This window comes from Microtus pennsylvanicus, chromosome 18 (genome assembly GCF_037038515.1).
Source record: "Microtus pennsylvanicus isolate mMicPen1 chromosome 18, mMicPen1.hap1, whole genome shotgun sequence".
Taxonomy (NCBI): Eukaryota; Metazoa; Chordata; class Mammalia; order Rodentia; family Cricetidae; genus Microtus; species Microtus pennsylvanicus.
The window spans coordinates 13250623-13272809 of NC_134596.1; the positions used below are offsets into that span (position 1 = coordinate 13250623).

General features: G+C 45.6%; 1 protein-coding gene across 2 annotated transcripts in view; it reads right to left on the reverse strand.

The window, feature by feature from the left end:
• The window catches only part of Oca2 (OCA2 melanosomal transmembrane protein), a 220857-nt gene that overhangs the window by 152505 nt on the left and 46165 nt on the right, over positions 1-22187 (reverse strand). For both annotated transcript variants that reach the window (XM_075952458.1, XM_075952457.1), the window contains exons 7-10: positions 17023-17180; positions 15142-15221; positions 13427-13580; positions 641-712 (exon numbers count right to left, since the gene is read on the reverse strand). In XM_075952458.1, the coding sequence (XP_075808573.1) occupies positions 641-712; positions 13427-13580; positions 15142-15221; positions 17023-17180 (464 nt within the window). The remainder of the gene's footprint in view (positions 1-640; positions 713-13426; positions 13581-15141; positions 15222-17022; positions 17181-22187) is intronic.

Here is a 22187-nt window from a genome sequence, read left to right on the forward strand (position 1 = left end):
AACTCACTTTCTTACAACTACATTCAGACCGGTCTACAAAGACATTTTAAGTTAAGAACACAGAACTTAAATAACTAACTCAATACACTTCCCTACATAGACATTTCGTATGGGAGGGAGAAGAATGACCTGTCTATAGTCTTTAGGAAGGAAGAAAAATCCACCAGATTGTAAAGCTACTTTCAAATCCAGTTTGTGTGTGGTCGGACTCTGAGCAAAGTGGCAGCTTCAACCGTCCAACAAGTCTTTCTCCGTTTCCTAAGAACACTCAGGCTCCCTCATTGCCCTTCATGTACTTTCTTGTGCCCTATCAAGTGGACACCATTATTTACATACAGGCATCTCCAGGGCCTGCAAGGCTGCAGGGCAGAACCGCAGCCCTGTAGGTCTCCCTCCATGCCTCCTAGATCCACTTCTAAGACCTTTCTCAGGCCCAAGTGGAGACAGACATTACTGGGTGTGTTTTATCCACAGTGACAACTCTCTTAAACCAAGCGTGTCAGCTCATACCTCAATGAATCATGGGGAAAACATGTGGGAACATCATACAAAAGAATTTAAAACAATTCGTACGCCCTGGAGTTTCCATGGGGCTGGCATTGTATCGTGGTGAGCCAGTAAATCAAACACAACGACTTACGTCTCCAACCACAGCCAATGCTGCTAACGCTGCAAGCGCTCCCAACATGGCTGCCAGGGTTCTGTGAACAATCTAGAATGAAACACAAAAAAAGCCTGCGTTGACACATGTCCCATGTGACGATGTATACCACATCACGCATAAGAACATTTCAAGGGGTTTGAGATCTTGGCAGCCCATAGAGCAGCCACCAGCAGCCCACATTCTAGTAAAGTAGCTTTTATTCCCAGAACAACCATGAAAGCCTACTCAAGGAAGTCTGCTGTAGGGATTCCTACCGCAAGTGGCCTGCAAATTACCTGCCCACTTGGGCGTGGCCTCTTATACTATAAATGCCAAGGTAAATCACGCATTCTCTCTCTCTTCCCGCTGTGAGATTTGGTTGTTGTTCTGCCTTTGAGCAGAGGACTGTGATCTGTGAGTCTACCCCTAAATAAGTAACCTTTTATTAAACTCAATTCTGAGCTACTGTGGGAATTCTTTTTAGCGTTCATCTTCAGAAGTCTGCAGGGGAGCGGCATTACTTCTTTACCGTGTGCTCTTTAGACAACCGAACCTTTAGTTTAAAAACCTAAGTCAGCCCTTTTCAATTACTAAGACCACTATTAAGTCAGCACACAGCCAAGTGCCTGGTCAAATTGAGATGCCAGTGTATCACCGAATGGCAGAAAGATCTTTTCTATAATCCAGTGAACGTGAAATTTCTAGCCAAATACTTTGGAAAATCTGAGCCCATGTGCACTGCCACTGGGGATGTCTATGACTACATAGTAAGACCCTGTCTCGAAGAAGCAAGAGAAAGAAAATACCCCAAATCCTTCCTTCTGCTCTTGGAAATGTTTTCACAGTCCGCCATGTGCATGTTTGCATGGCCCACCATCACCCTGTGCCTGTCTTCACAGTCCTCCATCACCCTGTGCATGTCTTCATAGTCCTCCATCACCCTGTGATGTCTTCATGATCCTCCATCACCCTGTGCATGTCTTCATAGTCTACCATCACCCTGTGCGTGTCTTCATAGTCTACCATCACCCTGTGCATGTCTTCATGATCCTCCATCACCCTGTGCATGTCTTCATAGTCCTCCATCACCCTGTGCATGTCTTCATAGTCCTCCATCACCCTGTGCATGTCTTCATAGTCTACCATCACCCTGTGCATGTCTTCATAGTCTACCATCACCCTGTGTGTGTCTTCATAGTCTTCCATCACCCTGTGCATGTCTTCATAGTCTTCCATCACCCTGTGCATGTCTTCATAGTCTACCATCACCCTGTGTGTGTCTTCATAGTCTTCCATCACCCTGTGTGTGTCTTCATAGTCTTCCATCACCCTGTGCCTGTCTTCATAGTCCACCATCACCCTGTGCATGTCTTCATAGTCCACCATCACCCTGTGCCTGTCTTCATAGTCTTCCATCACCCTGTGCATGTCTTCATAGTCCACCATCACCCTGTGCATGTCTTCATAGTCCACCATCACCCTGTGCGTGTCTTCATAGTCCACCATCACCCTGTGCATGTCTTCATAGTCCACCATCACCCTGTGCATGTCTTCATAGTCCACCATCACCCTGTGCGTGTCTTCATAGTCCACCATCACCCTGTGCATGTCTTCATAGCCCACCATCACCCTGTGCATGTCTTCATAGTCCACCATCACCCTGTGCGTGTCTTCATAGTCCACCATCACCCTGTGCATGTCTTCATAGTCCTCCATCACCCTGTGCATGTCTTCATAGCCCACCATCACCCTGTGCATGTCTTCATAGTCCACCATCACCCTGTGCATGTCTTCATAGTCCACCATCACCCTGTGCGTGTCTTCATAGTCCACCATCACCCTGTGCATGTCTTCATAGTCTACCATCACCCTGTGCATGTCTTCATAGTCCACCATCACCCTGTGCATGTCTTCATAGTCCTCCATCACCCTGTGCATGTCTTCATAGTCCTCCATCACCCTGTGCATGTCTTCATAGCCCACCATCACCCTGTGCATGTCTTCATAGTCCACCATCACCCTGTGCATGTCTTCATAGTCCACCATCACCCTGTGCGTGTCTTCATAGTCCACCATCACCCTGTGCATATCTTCATGATCCTCCATCACCCTGTGCATGTCTTCATGATCCTCCATCACCCTGTGCATGTCTTCATAGTCCTCCATCACCCTGTGCGTGTCTTCATAGTCTACCATCACCCTGTGCGTGTCTTCATGGTCCACTATACAATGTGTGTGTTTTCATGGCCTACCATCACTTTATGTACTATGCACCAGAACTACCTTTTCCAATTAACATTTTTCATCACCCCACTTATTTTCTCTCCCCAAGTTCTGGTAATCACCAAGTATACAAGACTGGATATCTGTGATGCCAACTTTTTTATGTTCCTCATATGAGGGAGCTCACTGGAGAGCCAGCCTCTTTCCGTGTCTCAGTTCTCCCCCTTCACAATGATCTCCAGTTCCAGCCACGTTGTCGCAAAGGACGGCATTTCATTCATTTTATGGCTGAATGGTATTCTATTGTGTCTGTGCTCCCCAGGTTTTGCCACTTATCAACTCGTGGGCATTTAAATTGTTCCCATTTCTTAGCAGAGGGCATGAGAATGCAGACGGCTCTGATTTTGTGTTCAAAAGGCATTACACAGAATTGTTCCACTTGATCGAAAGTGCTCCTGAATGCACTTAACATTAAAAGTCAGAGGAAGCTTCACAAAAGGTAAGAATGTAAACACTTTATGTAATTTTGTGGAGTCTTCACATCAGGGCTCTTAACTCGGAAGTTTCCGGCCACTTTAGAGACAGCTTTTGTGAGCCACAATTTCCCCCTGTGGTTTTCTGTGTGAGTTATAGAGTACAGAAACCCAAAATGACTCTCAAACCCAATAATGAAACATCAGTGTTCTCCATAAGCTCACAGGATGCAAGATAATGCAGGGGAAAATATTTTGGTTGTTTTCAGTCATTCTGGGAACTGCATGTTTCTCAGTTTTGAACAGAATGCTAATCATGGGGTCTCTGCTAGCCTAGCATGAGCAATCCTTTCTACCGACTTGTACCGGAAGAGACTTCAAAGCTGGCAAGGAAATTCTTTAATTGCACAGCCCGTAATCCAGGTCCCAGCTCCTTAAGCGATGAATCACAAACCCACATGGAGTTGTGTGACAGAATCTGACAGTTGGTAACGGGAAAAGGTCCCTGAACACACAATCAACAAAAATTCAGTATTGGCATCTAATGAACGTGAGGTGTTTCTGTCAGTGCTAATCAGTGATGTATAAAGTATTCCATGATGCCTGCTTGAAACAGCCTAGTGAGCCCTGCTACTGCTGCAGGCTATGAACTTCAGGGCTCTAACAGTATATATGAGTCCCTCGCTTACAGAAACAATGGCCTAACTACAGAATACAAAGGCTCTATCTTCCTGTTGTCATGCCTAGCAGGTAAGAATCAGCTTAGACAATCTCTGGAGCTCATGGTACTAGAATGTGTGATTTTAAAACCTGTCTGTGTTGCTGACCTAGTGTTCATTTTCAGAGTGAAGTAAGTTTTGACTTGAGATTAGGACAAAATTTCAAGCAATGCCTGAACTGACTCTAAATTTATATAAATAAATTTATGGCATTTATTTCTGTGAAACGTCATTCTCAACATTGACCATTATCAAATCAAAGCACAGACAGATTCTGAAAAGCATTGAGGATGCTCCCCATCCTGCGGTTTCAAATAGTCATCCGAGATTTAATTTTCATGTAAAAATAAGCAAGCATATCTATCTTGTTAGTCTAGAAATGTTCTAACGTCTTTAAAATTATATTATGCAAAAGAATTGTTTTGAAATAAATTTATGATTCAGTGCCCATAAATGCTTGCTTTGCGTACCTATTTTGTGAACCTGTATTCATAGATTTGTGTGAAAATTCCTTTGATGAAAACAGGTTGTAATTAGGAAGAAGCTTAAGAAGCCCTGATCTAAGTAACAACTAAAGGTCCGTGTCACATGACCTGTCATAGAAATAGACACCTCACGCTTACACAACACGTGCTTACAGCCGTGCAAGCACAAACAACAGGCAAGAGAAGAGGAAAGTGAGTATTATCAAACATGATCAAGTTGCTTATTTCAAATCACATCAGACAGTGTTCAGACCCGAAAGCTCAGCCTTACTTGGAACCAACCCCATCTTCAAATGGGAATAGTCACTGGGACTGGGGGACCTTCTGTGACCTCTAGCTCCTCTGTGGAGCTACAGCAACCTTCAGAGGTTGAAATGTCAGGTCTCTTGGCAAACAGACAGAACGCGATGTGTGCTCCAGCAATCCTGAGTCTTTTTAACTTGTTAGCGGTCTTAATGCAACACAGAGCTCCATGGTGCAGAGGCCACCGATGGGGCTGGAGAATGACAAGGGAAAGGTGACTCTCACAGACTCAGGTCTGTGTTTCCTCTGATAGTGGACATACGCTCCACAGCGATACTGAATCCCCAGCTTCTATACAAAATCACCTCTCAAGGCCCATCAGGAAGCTAGGTGTGGTGCTCACCCTTGTAACATCAGCACTCTTGAATGGCTAGAGATGGAGAGTTACTCCTGAGGTCCTGATATTCGAGGTTACACAGTGAGTTCCAGACATTCCAGTCTATACAGCGAGTTCCAGACATCCCAGTCTACACAGTGAGTTCCAGACATCCTGGTCTAAACAGTCAGTTCCAGACATCCTGGTCTACACAGTGAGTTTCAGGCAGTCTGGACTACACAGTGAGTCCCAGACATCCCTGTCTACACAGCAAGTTCCAGACATTCTGGTCTACACAGTGAGTTCCAAACATTCCAGTCTATACAGCGAGTTCCAGACATCCTGGTCTACACAGTGAGTTCCGTGCAGTCTGGTCTACACAGCGAGTTCTAGACATTCTGGTCTACACAGTGAGTTCCATGCAGTCTGGTCTACACAGCGAGTTCTAGACATCCCAGTCTACACAGTGAGTCCCAGACATCCTGGTCTACACAGCAAGTTCCAGACATTCTGGTCTACAAAGGGAGTTCCAGACATCCCTGTCTACACAGTGAGTTCCAGCATCCCGGTCTACACAGCAAGTTCCAGACATCCTGGTCTACACAGCAAGTTCCAGACATTCTGGTCTACAAAGTGAGTTCCAGACATCCCTGTCTACACAGTGAGTTCCAGGCATCCCGGTCTACACAGCAAGTTCCAGACATCCTGGTCTACACAGTGAGTCCCAGACATCCTGGTCTACACAGCAAGTTCCAGACATCCTGGTCTACACAGTGAGTTCCATGCATTCTGGTCTACACAGCGAGTTCCAGACATTCCAGTCTATTCAGCGAGTTCCAGACATCCTGGTCTACACAGTGAGTTCCATGCAGTCTGGTCTACACAGCGAGTTCTAGACATCCCAGTCTATACAGTGAGTCCCAGACATCCTGGTCTACACAGCAAGTTCCAGACATTGTGGTCTACACAGTGAGTTCCAGACATCCCAGTCTACAGAGCAAGTTCCAGGCAGTCTGGTCTACATTAGTAAGTTCTAGGCAACTTGGTCTACACAATGAGTTTCAGTCATCCTAGACTACCCGGTGAAACACTGTCTCATTCTCTCTCTTGGAAAAGATGGGATGAATGGGTAAAAGAATAGAGGACTACCTGTCCTTATGATGAAATAAATCAGATGACTCCTTTCTCTGGAACACTGGAGCCCTGTATAAGCACTTTTCAAGATCCATAAATACTAAAGTGCCAATGCTGTTACAATCGTTTGTTTGGTTGAGCTTTGGGTAAGTGTTTAAACACTGCCCCTTGTGCCTGGCATTCTTGACCGGGGACCTGTCAATCCAGCAGCCGCTTTACTGGCAACTGGACACACTGTCAGCCTGGCAGGCCAGCATAAGGACCCTGAGGACACCTCAGCAGTTACAGAAGACCCACTATCACCACGTCTGGAGAAGCTTTTATTGTAAACATTCCAGACAACCTGGTTCTATTAGAGCTTGTGATGTGGGAGACAGAAGGATCAAGAGTTCAAGGTCATCCTCTGTAGTAGGTGGCTTCCCAGACTCCCAAAATAACCACACAGAAACTGTATTAATTAAATCACTACTTGGCCTATTATCTCTAACTTCTTATTGGCTAGCTTTTACATCTTAATTTAACCCATTTCCATTATTTTACATTTTACCATGAGGCTTGTGGCCTACCAGCAAGGTTCCAGCATGTCTGTCTCTATGGCTTCTCCTGCTTCTGCCTCCTTTCTCTCAGCATTCAGTTTAGTTTTCCCCCACCTAGCTCTACTCTACCCTATCAGGCCAAGCCAGTTTCTTTACTAACCAATGGTATTCATGGCATACAGCCCATTTCTAATTGGGTTGTTTATTTTGTGTTTGTTTTTTTTTTCCTGTGTTGTTATTGTTGTTGTTTTGTTTTGTTTCTTATATATTCTAGATATTAATCCTCTACCAAATAAATAGCTAGCAAAGATATTTTTTCTGGACTTCTTCGCCTGACCAATGGTTGTGTTTCTTGTACAAGACCTTTTTAGCTTTAAGAGGTCTTTTTTGCCCATTGTTGGCCTTAATTTCTAGACATATTGAGCCCTTTTTTACACCCCTATCTTGTAGGGTACTGTCTATGTTTACTTAGAACAGTTTTTGACATTTTAGGGTTCACACTAAGGTCTTTGAACCATTTAGAGTTGAGTTTGGGGCACGATATTAACTTCTAGCTTTTACAGCACTGTTTATTGAAGATGCCAGGTTTCTTCTGTATGTTTTTGGCATCTTTGTTAAATATTAGATGGCTACAGATATGTATGCTCATGTTTTATTATACTATATTGTTCCATTGGTCTACATGTCTCCTTCCATGCCAGTACTACACTGTTTTTATGTCTTAAAATCTAGAACAGAAATCCCTCCAACTTTGTTCTTTTGCTCAGGATTGCTTTGGCTTTCTGTGGTCTTTTGCTGTTCCCCATAAATTTTAGGATCTTTTTTTCTGTTTCTGTGAATAATGCCATCGAGATTTTTTTTTTATTGAGATTGCATTGAATCTGTAAACTGCTTTTGGTAGAAAGGCCATTTTTCATAATATTAATTTTACCAATCAGTGTATATAAGAGGCCTTTCCAAATTCTAGTCACTTCCGCAAGCTCTATCTTCCACAGATTTAGAATTTTTGTTATAGAGGTCTTTCCCCTCCTGCTATGTTTATTCAGAGATATTCTATTGTCTCTGAGGCTACTGTGAATTTTAGTGTGTCCATGGTTGCAAATCAGCATATCTGGTATAGTGTATTGGATGACTATTGATTTTCTATCCAACTGTGATAAAAATCATCCATCTTTTTGACAAGTTTTCTGATGGCATTCTTGGAATTCTTTCTGTATAATATTATACCACATACAATGAGGAATAATTTGACTTGTTTACTATTTATGTTCCTTTAATTTCCTTCCCTTCTTGCCTTATTGATCCAGATAGTGCTTCAAGTCCCGTTCTGCAAAGGAGTGGAAGTAGTGAACAGCCCTTTCTAAGTCCTGATTCTAGTGGTGTTGCTTCCGGGTTTTCTCCATTTAGGATACTGTTGTGTGCGTTTGTCATATACAGCTTTTATTATACAGAGGTATCTTTCCTCTAGTTCTATCGTATCTAGGGCCTTTATCATGAAGCCTTGTTGGATTTTGTCAAAGGCCTTTTCTGTTTCTATTGAGACGATTGGGTGATTTTTGTCGTTAAAAACATCTGTATGCTTTATTTTATTTGCTGGCTTAGGTAGATTGAACCGCCCATGTATCTCCAGGTTAAAACCAGTTTGATCATAGTGAGGGACCTTCCCAAAGACAACCCACCGCACTGTGTAGCACTGGTTGGGTGGACATGAATTCTTTTAGCCTGTTTGTGTCATGGAAAGATTTTATTTCTCCTTCCACCATGGCAAATAGTTTTGCTGGCTACAGCAGTCTGGGCCAGCATCCACGGTCTTTTAAAACACACAGAACATTTCTCTCGACTCTTCTGGCTTGGAGGTTTCCACTGAGAATGTGTTCTTGTGGGTTTGCATTGTATGTGGCCTGTGTCTATTCTATGGAAGCTTCCAATACTCTTCCTTTGTTCTAGATATTCACTGTTTTCACTATGATACGCCATGGAAAGTCTCCTTTAGGTTTTCTCTACCTGGTGTTCTGTGTGCTTCTTGTATCTGTATGTGTTTGACTGTCCGTAGTTTGAGGGAGTTTTCTTCTAGGATTAGTGGCCTGGGATTCTTCTCCTTCGTTCACACCCATCATTTGAAGATCTGGTCTTTTCACGGTGTCTCATAGTTCCTGAATATTCCTTTCCTGTGTCTCTTTTGATTTTTTTTTATATTCTTTGCTTGAACCCTCGAGTCCCTCCCCTTTATCACTGAGTCTGGATAGTCCGTCTCCTCTTGATTCCTTTTACTTGCAAGGCTTCCTCTGAGTTTTCTAATTGGGTTGTTGAGCTTCTCAATCCCTCCATTTCATCTCGAGTTTCTTCGGTATTTTTACATCCTTAGTGAATTCCATTTTCAAATCCTGAATTGTTCCTGTCATTTTCTTCAACCTGTATTTGTGTTTCTTGGGCATCCCTCAGGCATTTATCTCTTTAAGTTTGATGAGCTACCTCTCTCTTTTTTTTTTAAATTTATTATGTATCTAATATTCTGTGTGTATGCCTGCAGGCCAGAAGAGGGCACCAGATCTCATTACAGATGGTTGTGAGCCATTATGTGGTTGCTGGGAATTGAACTCGGGACCTTTGGAAGAGCAGGCAATGCTCTTAACTGCTGAGCCATCTCTCCAGCCCTTGAGCTATCTCTTCATGTAGCCTTCAAACTTCTTAATTCTTTGATTATGTTTATGATTGTTCCTTTGCGTTCCTGATCTCGGGGGTTCATCTAGGTGATTCTCCCAAAAGAACATTTCTCTAAGACTGGTAGGTTTTGTCGGGAACAGGCTTACTATCCTAACTCTTCATGTCTTTTTGTGTTTTGAGGTGGAGACCTGAGCATTTGGACTTTTTTCCTTGGTTGGAAATCTGGGTGTGGACACAAAGGACTGGCACTAAGGATGTGCCACCCAGCCCAAATGCTGGGCAGAGCATAGGGAGGGTGAGCAAATCTGAGCCAGGGTCCTGGTTGTGGGCCTGGGTAGGTATAGGGATTAGAAGGTGAAGGCAGAGATGAGTCAGGTGGAGTCACCAAGCTGGATTGGTGCACAAGACTTTTGGAGTGGGACAGACCTGAAGGTTGGATGCGGTGGGTTGGATAAGGTCAGGAGGACACACGGATTGGGATGGAATGCAGGATATATCAGTCCCGCCCAAGCTTGAGGTTGAGGATAGCATAGACAGGTTTCCCCAGAATAGGCCAGGGTACTTGGTGTAGGACCTGGGCTAAGTCTGAGGACTGTGAAGGGCGCAGGTGGGGAAGGTTGGGTGGACAGTACCCAACCTGGGTTGAAGTCCAGCTATGCAGGCCGGGTTGTGCCTGGAGACTGGTTATAGCACAGGCAGAATCAGATTAGGAAGACACAGGACACTGAGCCAGTGCAGAAAATCATAACTAGCTTTTAAACCAAATGCTGCATAAACGCATAGGACAAATACAGAGAACCTGAGCCATGAAGCCAGGCCTCACATGGAGACTGCACAGCTCTGCCTCTGTTTGATAAGGGGGTAAAGGAAAGAGCCTTTGTGTTTCCAGCAGAAAGGAACCCAATGTGGATGTCTGGGAAGCATATTAGCTCCTTTATGCTGTGAACTCTTTTTTCATTAAGACCGTCTAAGACTTTTTTAAATATTATTTTATTCAGTCTGCAGACCTTAGCTGTGGTAGAATTTTTAGTATCCTATGCTGGGAAATTCTCTAAGACCAAGGCCCAGTAATAGATCAAAGTATGAGCATTAGAAGGATTGCTTCAGCTTTGTTCTTCCTGCTTTCAACGAGGACAACTTTACAAGGATAAGAAATACGGCACTGAGGAATTACCAAAAATTCTGCCTCCACTGTAGGATCAGAGGTGTAAAGAACCCAAGGGATGTCCTGAAGTGGCCCCATCCTATCCAGATATTAGGGACATTCAGGAACCCTGGCTGAGCCTTTGTCTCCTGTTCAATTACATATAGGTCAGGGGCACAAAAAAAAAATTGGTGTAGGCAACGCTTAATGGTCAGGTTGACCAGGCTCAGAACTCAGCACCTAACTCAAGCATCTAAAGACACTCTTGGGACATTTCCTTATTTATTGAGCTAGCTCCATGCTGGATTCTGTTTAAGGCGCTGGCCTCAACACTGATGAAGGGGCATGATAAGGGAGCTCCCATGTGACCAGGAAATGGGTCACAACGACAGATAGCAGTGGCCACAGCATATAGGGAGAGTGAGTGGGCAGATTAGTGGTTCACTCCAGGACTTGCTTCCTCGGGGCATGGGGGTCAGGCAGCAGCAATGTAGGCTGAAGGTGCCTGTCTGCAGAGCCTCTAGTTCCAGGATAACTTTGACTCTGACTCAGGGAATCTTCTGAGTCTTCATGCATTGAGTCTTCAAGCAAGCCAGGAAAACCAGAGTGTTGGGCTTACTTCCAGAGACAAGACACGCCCCCTGCCCACGGGAACTCTCCTGGTGAACAAATTCTACAGAATTCAAATATAAGTCAAGTCAAAAGAAAGACCTTGCACCATAAGAAATTAATAAGCTGATGCCAATGTACAGCAAATCTCTGACCATAAGGGAATCAAACTCTGACTGCATGACTGACAGGCAACAGAGAAAGTGGTGAAGTTCACACACTGAGCAGTCAATACCTAAGCCATGCGTGGTAGCATGCATCTACAGGCTCCGCTGCTCAAGGAGGCTGAGGCCAGAGGAGGTCAAGAGTTTGAAGCCAGCCTGGACAATATACCCAATACTCTGCAACCCTTCCCGCCCCCCTCCAAAATAAAGAAATAAATATGTTAATTTTTTTGAAAGATGGAGCTAAACAAAACTGAAATGTAAAAAATCAAAATCTGCAAGGTGGAGCTGAAAATTTCTTACATGATTGGAGTCAGTCGCTTAGAAAACCATGCGAATGAGTATGCCCAATGTATACGCAATGTCAATCAATCTGGTGCATCAGTTAGCTGCTGCCAGCAAGTCAAAGGATCACAGGGACAGATGCAGACAAGTACACGGCAAACCCAACACCCAGTGGTGGAAGGAAGTCTCAGTACAGTATAGCTGACAGGAAAGGGACTTCTGCAGCCTCATAAGCAGCATCAACAGGACAAGAGATGGTGTCTTACTCATGGCGGAGGAGGGAGTCCTCCCAGTGTGACCAGAGAGCACTCTTGCCACCTTATTATGGTTGCTGTAATGAGGAGGGTGGAGGTAAAATTAAAGGGGATACAGATTGGAAAGGAAACAAAATAAAACCACCCCCACTACACATGCTGTGATGTTCTATATTTAAGATCTCAAGAATCCCATTTAAAAAAAAAAACTCCCTTGAGATCAGGAAAATGACAAATCATAAAACTAGCCTAAAAATTCCTCTCCCTGTGCTGACAGTGACGGCCTGGACAAAAGAACATGGAGTGCCAGCCACCATCGCTGCAAAGAGAAGGAAGCGTGAAGATTTAGCACAACTGCATAGTGCCTGCACAAGGACTTTTTAAACAAAGCTGAAATGAATTAGGAGATAGATAGACCATGCTCACAGACTGCAAGAGCATATAAAGTGTATATGGGACAAGAATGATTGCCACACCGAGCAGCTTGGGGGAACCGCAGCAAGTGAGAGATGCCCCCCGACACTGTGCAGACAGGACACACCTGCCACGATCAAGACAGTGAGGGAGGGGATGGATAGGCACTTAACCAACGTGCCAAGACAGGGAACTGAGAAATAGGCCCCACAAAGCTCTAATTGCTTCTTAAATGATTTCTTCGATAATTTATTTTATGCATTTGATTGTTTCACTCATACATAGGTCTGTGTACTATGTGCATGCCTGGAAGCGAAAGAGGAGGTCGGATCCCTTGGGACAGTTGTGGACAGTGGTGAGCCTCCATGTGAATTCTGGGAATGAAGCCCAGGCCCTCTGTAACAATAACAAATGCTCTAACCATTGAGCCATCTCTTCAGCCCATGCAATGCTCCCCTTTTTAAAATTTTATACAGGAACCAAAGCAATTCAACAGAGGAGAGAGTGCTCCCTTGATAAATGGCGCTGGGATAATTGATGGAGCAGCCATGGACCGGAGAAGAAACCTCCATCTAAGACACACATAGATACCAGCTCAAAGCTAAAACTTTAAACACTGTCTGTAACTTATAACTGAGCAGTACATTCTTAGACATAACACTAAATCATAATCTCTAAGACACACAAACCTCATAAGGCACACTAGAAGAATATTTACAAAATGTATATCCAACAAAGCTTTGCATATTTGTATCTCAACTATATAAGCACTCGAAAGGCAGCATTAAAAATTCAGTTACAAAATACATAGATGGAAACTTACAGACAGCTCACTAAGCTGTTCTGGCCCTCTTACATCTGACCTTGTTTGATCAGTACTCATGAATCTGCAACTAAATTAGGAGACAGTTGCCTTTTCTACCTAGACTAAGGGACATTCTAATCCTTAGAAATCACACCTTCCCAACTTCACCAACTGAAGTTGAGTCTATCAAAGTAGCTAACAAACTGTCCTGACTATGGGTGCTGGTAGATCATAGGAAGCAGGCATGGCCGTTACCTCAAATATTATCAGAGTGTAAACCCCCGTGAGGATGGCCACAGCGATGGTCACTTGCGCTTCAACACTCGCTCCGAGGAACTGATGGGCCAGCAAGAGAGGGACGAGGCGACTCTGCTGGAGGGAAGCCTGGATACTGATCGAAACAGCCTCCCTGCAAAATAAATCAAAGGTCTTGAGGCTGATCAAGGACACTGTGAATAATTACTGTACTTCTTCAACATCCTTTCTAGCAAGCCAGCATGGCCAGAGCCAGAGCCCAGGGTATTATTCCACAGTGGTTCAGCCAAATGCACAATCTCTCAGACAAAAGAGCCCTAAGTACAGGCCTAAAACGCAAGGCCCAATCTTTCTGGGACACTCAACAAGAACTCTTTAGATTTTTGAAGGCACCACTCAGCAATTAGCCTGCAGATGGCAAAGGGTTTAGTCATTCATTTTCCTCATCCTTACCAATGTAATGAGGTGCTTCAGCTGCTAATACAGACACTCACCGGCTAGTTAAACTTTAGTCCCTGAGAGTGTCAAACAGTGCCAAAAATGAGAAGCCTGCAGACCATCAAGTGTGACGTGATGAAACAGAAGAGCTTGCTAAAAGTCTCTCTATCTTTAACTTTGGTGAGCCTCATAGTGTCAACTCCCACCCCAAGTGAACTCCTAACTCCCCAGACCTCAGAACACGATCATGTAGAGATGGTTCTTAAGGAAGAATGTTAAAATGAAGTCATGAGGGTAGTCTTAATTCAGTGGGACTTGCGTCCTTCAGCAGAGATAAGGACCCAGATATACAAGGAAGACAAAACAAGATGATGTCTGTGACCCAGGAAGACAGCCCTCAATGTACGCTAAGCCTGACAACAGCCTGTTGTCCAATTCCCAGTCTCATAAATACGTGTGATGTTTCAGCTGTCCAGGACACGCACCCTAGCTGGTCATAACCACAATGGTCATAACCACAACCACAGTGCAGGTGGTCTCGAGAGAGTGTTTTCAGTTAAATAAAAAGCCAAAGAAGCCTCAAATCCCCACCGGATACAAGAGGTTATATCCAGGATCCCCAAAGATACCCAAACCAGGATACTCAAATCTCTTCTATGAACTGCCATAGTACTATACAAGTACTATGTATACTATTAGTAAAACTGAGCACTGACTAAAACATGCCATCCCTTCAAAATGGGTACTGAAGTCAATCCTCTTTTCTCCTGACCAGGATAGTTACAGTGTTTCCTGCAGAGGTTTGCGCTTGACGGCTACACTGAACATCTGAGTACCTGGCTCAAATCGCATTGCTCATCTGTGACTACGTGTGCCCAAGTGTGCGATAGGCTGGACTTCCTTAAGCAAGTGATAGAGTTTAGGTGTGCCATTCCAAAGGTCAGTCCTGGAAACTCAATCTGCCAGTTACGTGTTGATCGTGTTTGGGGAGGTGCGTAGGTTTAGGTGACTCCTCAAATGGTACCTGCAGCTGGGGGAGAAGAGTGCCCCGGGTTGGCAGGCTTGCTCTGTCTTGCCATTGGATGCCGCCAAAGGCCCTATGTCAAGAATGTTGACCCTGTGTGCTCTTGGCCTTCCCAGCCTCCAGAACAGTAGATAAAAAACAAAAAACCATTATTCCTCATAAGTCAGTCTTGGGTACGCTGGTGTACCCGCAGAAGACAAAGAGGAAATGATAAGCCTTACCCAGAAAACTCATCCCGAAACCCCAAACCCACCTGCTCACGATCTCAAAAGTTCTGCTCACCAGCGTGTGCTCGCTTCTTGGATTTAAAAGGACAGTCCAGTTGTGAGTGGCCTGCAGAAGTCAAAATTTACAATTATAGTAAGTCTTTGTGTATAAGCACCGTGAAACATAGTTATATCTTCTGAACGGACACAATTTTTTTGCAAATATTCTCATCTAATTTTTGAATATAGTAGAACCTGTGGTGGGTAAGGAAGGCCAACAATACTGATTTATGAGTAAAATAAATCATTAAAATGTACTGGAATTATTTGAGTCTTGGGTAATCTTTTAGTCCTCTGAGGCAATTAAAAAAAATACCTCCTTAGAATTGATTTCTGCTTACAGTCAGGAAGCCACAAACCTGCCCCAAGAAACCCCAGCACCCTGTGTCACAGCGATCCTGATCCTCCTCCCACAGAGCTGAGCTGGAACCGCAGCAGCGGCAGACAAACCTGCCCTGAGCCAACATAGCAGATGGCAGCCTCGGGGACCAGAGAGGAACCTTCCATGGGGAGGACGGGTCTCCCTCACAGATGGAGAGAAACCAAACAGAACACAGGAGCTCTAAGATCGGTCTCTGCAGAGAACCTCCTGCGTGAGGAAACAGAAATCATCCTCGAAGACTTGGAGGCTTGCAAAGATGTGTCTGAGGGAAATGTTCTCTGTGTGTCTGGAGATGGATGTGTGTGTGGGCATGCGCAGAGTGCCAGCGTGTTACAGGGAGCCTTCTGGCCAGAGCAAGGACAAGTGATACTACTCATTTGATCCGGACAATAACTATGCCGAGAAGGTACCTAGACAACAGACCCTACTTATAGTTATCCGTAGCATAGCGGGGAACCTGTAATAATGACGTGGTAAAATAACTTTGGATCGTGCAACTTTCTGCCACAGAGACGATGAATGTTTGAGAAGACATCAGTGTCAGTGACTCTGATTCGATTATCACACTTTGTGTGTATGTGAGTATCCAACTATTACTCTGCCATATAAGTATATATGCATGGTATGGCAATTAAATTTTTTAATTGTAGAATAATGTTTAAAGGCATCAACTTATACCCCATGTCTTCAACATGAGTCAATAGGCACAGGGTAGACACATCTGCCCCCCTCTTTCATTGCAGCGGGCTGTGCACCTCACATGGGAATTTAGTTTCTGTCTTAAGGTCATTCTATGCTAACGGTGTACCAGCCTTTGACAGTTACCATCCTTGGTTATGATTAGACTTTTGTCCTAAGGACCACGATCTGCAGAACAGGAAAATGTAAGAGGCACAGCCTCGCACATAAACAGGGCTTCCTTCCAATGGCTGGTGACACCAGGGAAAACTCCTGAGCACAGGACATATCTTACAGGCAGGTGTTCCCGTGGGTGTCCAGTGAAGTCACTGACCCCGGGACTTGGGGACAGGTGAGGCTCCATAGAGAGGCCTAGACCCTGATTGCCGCTGGCTCTCCTTCTGCACACAGGTGCATTTTCAGAATGGGGCCCTACAAACACATGACTCAGGGATCTATGGGCTCCGCAATGCCACAAACACAGGTGTAGCCTCCACCTGTCCTCTGTGACGTCAGCCGAGTCCCAGACAGACTTGCGCTTTACAACAAAAACTGCCAACATCCATAATGCTTCTCTGAATAAGCGAGTGGAAATTGTTATTGCATGAAAAGCTTGCAGGTGTCACTTGACTGCAATGGCATGGAAAAATAATTTCAATGACAAAGAGAAAGAAAAGCATCAACGGCTTCGCTAATAACGGAGTGCCTGCCTTTCGGCTTCCGTCAAATCCACTCAACAAGAAGCTCCATTTATGATGAGGCGTAGTGAGATTTTACAATGCCTTTCAAACAACTGCGGAAGTATAACCTGTGGTCGCCGCCGCCTGCTGCCCATTGGGTCTGCCTGGGTCACCACCACCACGATATGCTCCTCTTTCCCCGAACCGCTTGGTCCACCAACCATCAGGGGCCCTGCCAGGTCCAGCTGAAGCATCACGGAGTCCACGTGGCCGCTGAGGTTCACAGCTGAGGGCGGATCAAGGTGAAGTACAGAGCAAGGAAGAAACGCCTACTAACCCATTGACCCCGCCCCAAGACACACCCCTTCCTCGGAGAGCTCCGGAAGAAATGTCCGTCCAGCCTTTCTCCAGGCCCCGTACCCTGAGCCACTTATCACTCCAGTCCCTCATTACGACACATCCGATTGGTTTTAGGCAGCTCTATCATGCTGAACATCTGTTGCTTGAGTTCTGAATACTATCTACGCGGTGCTCATGCCTGTCTTCTTGTTTCCCCTGTTACAGCTAGCATAAAATTTCTGTCCAAGTTCACGCGTCCGTAGAAGATGAAACACATGCGCTCATCTAAGTCACAAGGTCTCAAACCCCTGCTTGCAAGCTGAGAAACCACAAGGAGGTTTAAAAGCACTCTGAAACTGGCGAAAATCAACGATGTCCACAGCAAACAAGAAGGGTCAGGATAAGAGGCCGCTCCCACTTCACAATCCTTCCCAGGGCACTGGGTGGGCCCAGCGCCCTCTTCCCCTCAACTCCTACACCCCTGCTTGTGTGTTGTACAACCTAAGAGCCCATGTTCCTCAGCTGCCTTGACCCTCAGAACCTCCCACCTCTGCTGCCAGGTCCCAGTACCATGGAGTGTGTAAGAGCGACAGCCGACTGTCCAGGACAACTAGCCCAGGCATTTTGAGCCAGGTCTCCAAAGCCTTCAGAAAGAGCTTGCTGGGTTCAGGATTTACTAACGGTCGGTGCCTTCGGCCCCTAGAAGTGCAGCTGGTTTATTGGAGGGAGGGTAGCTACGAGGTTCCCTTTGCGTGCTGGCGAAAGTCTTTCAATAAATGGCTCCTTTTCTTTTTTATTTTATTTTTTTGTTAATTTTCAAGACATACTGCTTTAAACTAAAGGAAATGTTGGGTGAGCCCTGTGATCTGTATGACGGCTGCCCCACACTGCTCGACACTTGGGTTTAGAAGGAACAAACCGAAAATGGAAGTCACACATGGAACAAAATTTACAAAGAAAAGGTCCAAGAAACCCTGTTGCTCGGCCAGCCTAAAACCGTTCCTGTCCTGGTCTTTTCCCCAAACCCTACTCAGAAGAAATAGTTTAATAGGCCTTGAAGACGACAGAAAGTAGAACAGTGCCACCTAGAGGCAAAACTCAGAAGAGCAGCGGGAGTTTCTCCCGGAGTTGAGCTTTTATCTATCTACTGCCTGGTAAAACAAAGCCTTTGACCTCGGGTGAAGCCGTTATTCTTCTTCTACGAATGCTCAAATACATGACAAGAACAAACTCGAGAACAGAAACAATTCATCCTGGCTGTCAGTTTGAGAAGACCTAGTCTTCATGCTGGGGAAGGCAGGTGGTTCCATTGCAGTGAGAACATTCTGGAAGAGAAGCTGGGGCCAAAAAGGCTGGGCTATAACCCTCAAGGCCCGCTCCACTGATCCACTGCCTACAGTAGGTCACGCCCCTCAAAGAGTCTACAACCTCTCAAAATAGTGCATGAGTCTTTGGGAGGGGGTGTAAAGCAGTAGTGCGGGGGGGGGGGGGGATCAGGTGACGTAAAAACACCCTCCGGTAGTCACTCAAAGGGAGACCACAAACATTAAAGGGGCAGCTGAGTGTAGTGGCGCACGCCTTTAATCCCAGCACTCAGAAGGCAAAGGAAGCCAGATCTTAGCGGGTTTGTGGCCAGCCTGGTCTACAGAGTGAGCTCCAGGACAGTCGGGACTGCCTTCTCCCATTGCTCTGAGGACAGTGTTTCTGAAAGAAATTAACCTTTGAACGGGTGGACTTAATGAAGCTAAGTGCCCTCCCCCAACACGTCAGATCTCATCCAACCCACAAATCCAGGTGGATGAGGTCCCTGAGGGGAGGCAGTCCACTTGCTCGCTAGTGAACCCAATCTTCATCTCCTTCTCTAGGCTCAGGCCTTTGATCTTAGACTGGAACACCACCTACCACTGCCATCCCAAGCACCCAGGCCTTTGAGTTCCACTTGGTCTTGCATGTGGAATTCTTAGCTTTCACAATCATATGAGTCAATGTCTTAAAATAATTTTTATATATGTGTGTGTGTTTGTATGTATATTTATATACATATATACACTTGTTATATATGTGTGTGTGTATATATATATATATATAGTGTGTGTGTGCGCACGCACGTGCTCGCATGAGTTCCGTGTTTTGTTGTCTAATTTATGGGGTACGGTTCAGAGACCCTAAAAGGGTAATGGAGAAAATTGTCTTCATTCCCTACAGGGTTTTCCTCTACGTTCATTGGTAGCTCTGGCCACAGCTCAAGGTGTGCCGAGGGGCAGAGCATGGAGAGAGAGAGGGAAGACAAAGGATGAGGTGTTGAGAAGGAAGGCGAGGGGAGAGGTGGAGAGAGGGAGGGAAGGGGAGGTAAATCTAGTAACCTGTGGACAAAGGGTCCCTGGCCTCTGCTCCTTTCCATAGTGGCCTGGGAGCCCCACCACCCTCTCCCATAACAAGCACAGACAACAATTCGGGGACAAAGGACTTCAGGTGCCTGCAATTACAGGTTTCTAAAATAAACCCTGCAATTACTGAGCTGACAGAGCCTGACTGCTACCAGGGAACGCAGATGTTCACAAGGAAGACATAGCCTTGTTATTCCCCAAATGGAGGGAGAACGGCTCTCCAACCCAGCGGCCTTCCTGTCCCAGCACACGGCCCGTGCCTCTGGCCTCAGCTCCAACCAGGAAGGCCGGCAAAGGTCAAGAAGGGAGAAAACAAGGGCTGTGCTAAATTCTCTTTCTTCTAAGAACTTCCCTCTGGGGTCAGAACCCCATTCCGCCCCAACACGCCTTGTCTGTTTCTTAGTTCTGGTGTTTTTAAGACAGGGTCTCACTGTGTAGTAGATTGTCCTCTCCTGCCTGAGCTTCTCGATTGCTAAGATCATTACAGTCACGCCTCACCCCACATCCTAGAACTGAACGGGGAAAAAACAATCAAAAATAATAAACTAGAGATTCAAGCATGCTTCTGTCTGCTAGTTCAGAGAATACGGCCCTCGCTGTGAGCTAGGTACTGAGCCCTGTGCCCTATCACAAAGAACATAATTCTTCCAGACAAGCCAGAAGACGCTGGTTAACAGCTACCCCTACATTATCTCTGCTCTGTAAATCCCCCATTTGTTCAAAATGACTAGAACTGAGAGTTGTCTCTGTAAAACTGTCTAATTGATTGAAACATAACTTGGGGACAGGATCCTAAAAGCAACCTATGTGTGGAAGCCCATTTAAGGTTGTGATGTGATATATCTCAAAGCTACGGAAGTTATGGAAGATCTGTGTGCAGGGTGGAGGTTCCTTGACCTGGGTGCGTTGGTCAACCACTGGCTAAAGAGATATTTTTCACGTTATCTCTGGGTGCTTGGAGGATTTTTCTGCAGGGAGACATTCGTCTGTTGTTTCAGCCCCTTCTTCGAGTCTAGCAGAACCTCCCTCCGTGGAGCATCTCACTACACCTCCTGTAGCCCACATATCCCCAGCTGGAGTAAGGCCCAAGAGGGCCACACAAACCCTCACTGTGCATTTAGAGACTAGCGTCTTGGGAGAGGAGCTATTGGAAATCTGTGGTGACAGTGGACTTGTTCCGAGGAGCCCACAGTGAAAATGAAATCAGCCTCCCATGGAGCAATAATTGTCCTACATCCCTGTGATGCGGGAGTCCTCTCTGTGTGCTGAAATTACCATTCATGAATAAAGAAACTGCCTTGGCCTGTTGATAGGGCAGAACTTAGGTAGATGGGGAAGATGAAACTGAATGCTGGGAGGAAGAAGGGCGGAGTCAGATAGACGCTATGGATCCGCCGCCAGAGTCAGCCATGCCTAATCTTTGCTGGTAAGCCACTGCCACATGGTGATACACAGATTAATGGAGATGGGTTAAATTAATATCCAATAAGAAGTTAGAGCTAATGGGCCAAGCAGTGTTTTAATTAATATAGTTACTGTGTGGTTATTTTGGTTCTGGGAGGCCGATATGAACAAGTGGCCTCCTCCTACATCCCTGAGCATCCCTGCCCTCCTGCCTGGCTTTCCCCATCTCTTTCTATCTTTTCTTTTTTCTTCTTTCATCCAGAAAACAGAAAATGAGCTTCCTGCTACTTGTGTTGCCCAAAACACATGGGCCACTGGGCAGGACAGGCCGTGAGCCCCTTGGTGGAGACTAGACACAGGACTGTCAATGAAGAGCTTTGTGGAGGTGCTTTAGAATAGACGTGGCACACCATGGTGGGAGGATAAGAGGGCTTTACCTGTTGGTTTCTAGTCTCCCCCTAAACTGCTCCAGCTGTGTAGGATGCCCGTGTGACAAGGATTTTACTGTTGGTCCTCACAGCACTGAGTCCCATCCCCTGCTTCTGACCCCTCTCCTTCTGTGAGTCTCACTGAAGACAGGATCCATCAATTATGTAGGGCCTGAGAGATTTGAAGTCACCCAGGGGTAGGGTAGGGAGAGCAGCATCTGAGTGCTGGGGGCCAGGATGAAGCCAGTGCATTGAAGGAAACAGGGGGAGGAGACAGCAGGGGACAATCTTGGATTTTTTTTCAACCAAGGAAGAGAGAGAGAGAGAGAGAGAGAGAGAGAGAGAGAGACAGAGAGAGAGAGAGAGAGAGAGAGAGAGAGAGAGAGAGAGAGAGAGAGAGAGAGAATCTCCCAGAATCCTGACCTTTCAATCATACTCCCAGCACTTGGAATTGTGCCCCCTCTTCCCTTCCTCTTTCTCTCTTCCTTCACTTGCAGGCTTCTCTCAGCAGCATCCCCTTGCCCGACTATGCAGGTTCCCCAAAGTTAGGCGCCCCTGTTCCAAGGCACCACTCACCACGTCCTGCATGGCATGGTCCCAGGAACCTGACTGGAGGAGTCAAGAATGAAGAAAGAAAGACAGACACACAGAGAGAAAAGCTGGGATCAGGGGGACTGTGCTCGCTGAGGCAGAGGGCACCAACTCTACAGCCCAGAAACTCAGTACATTTATTCT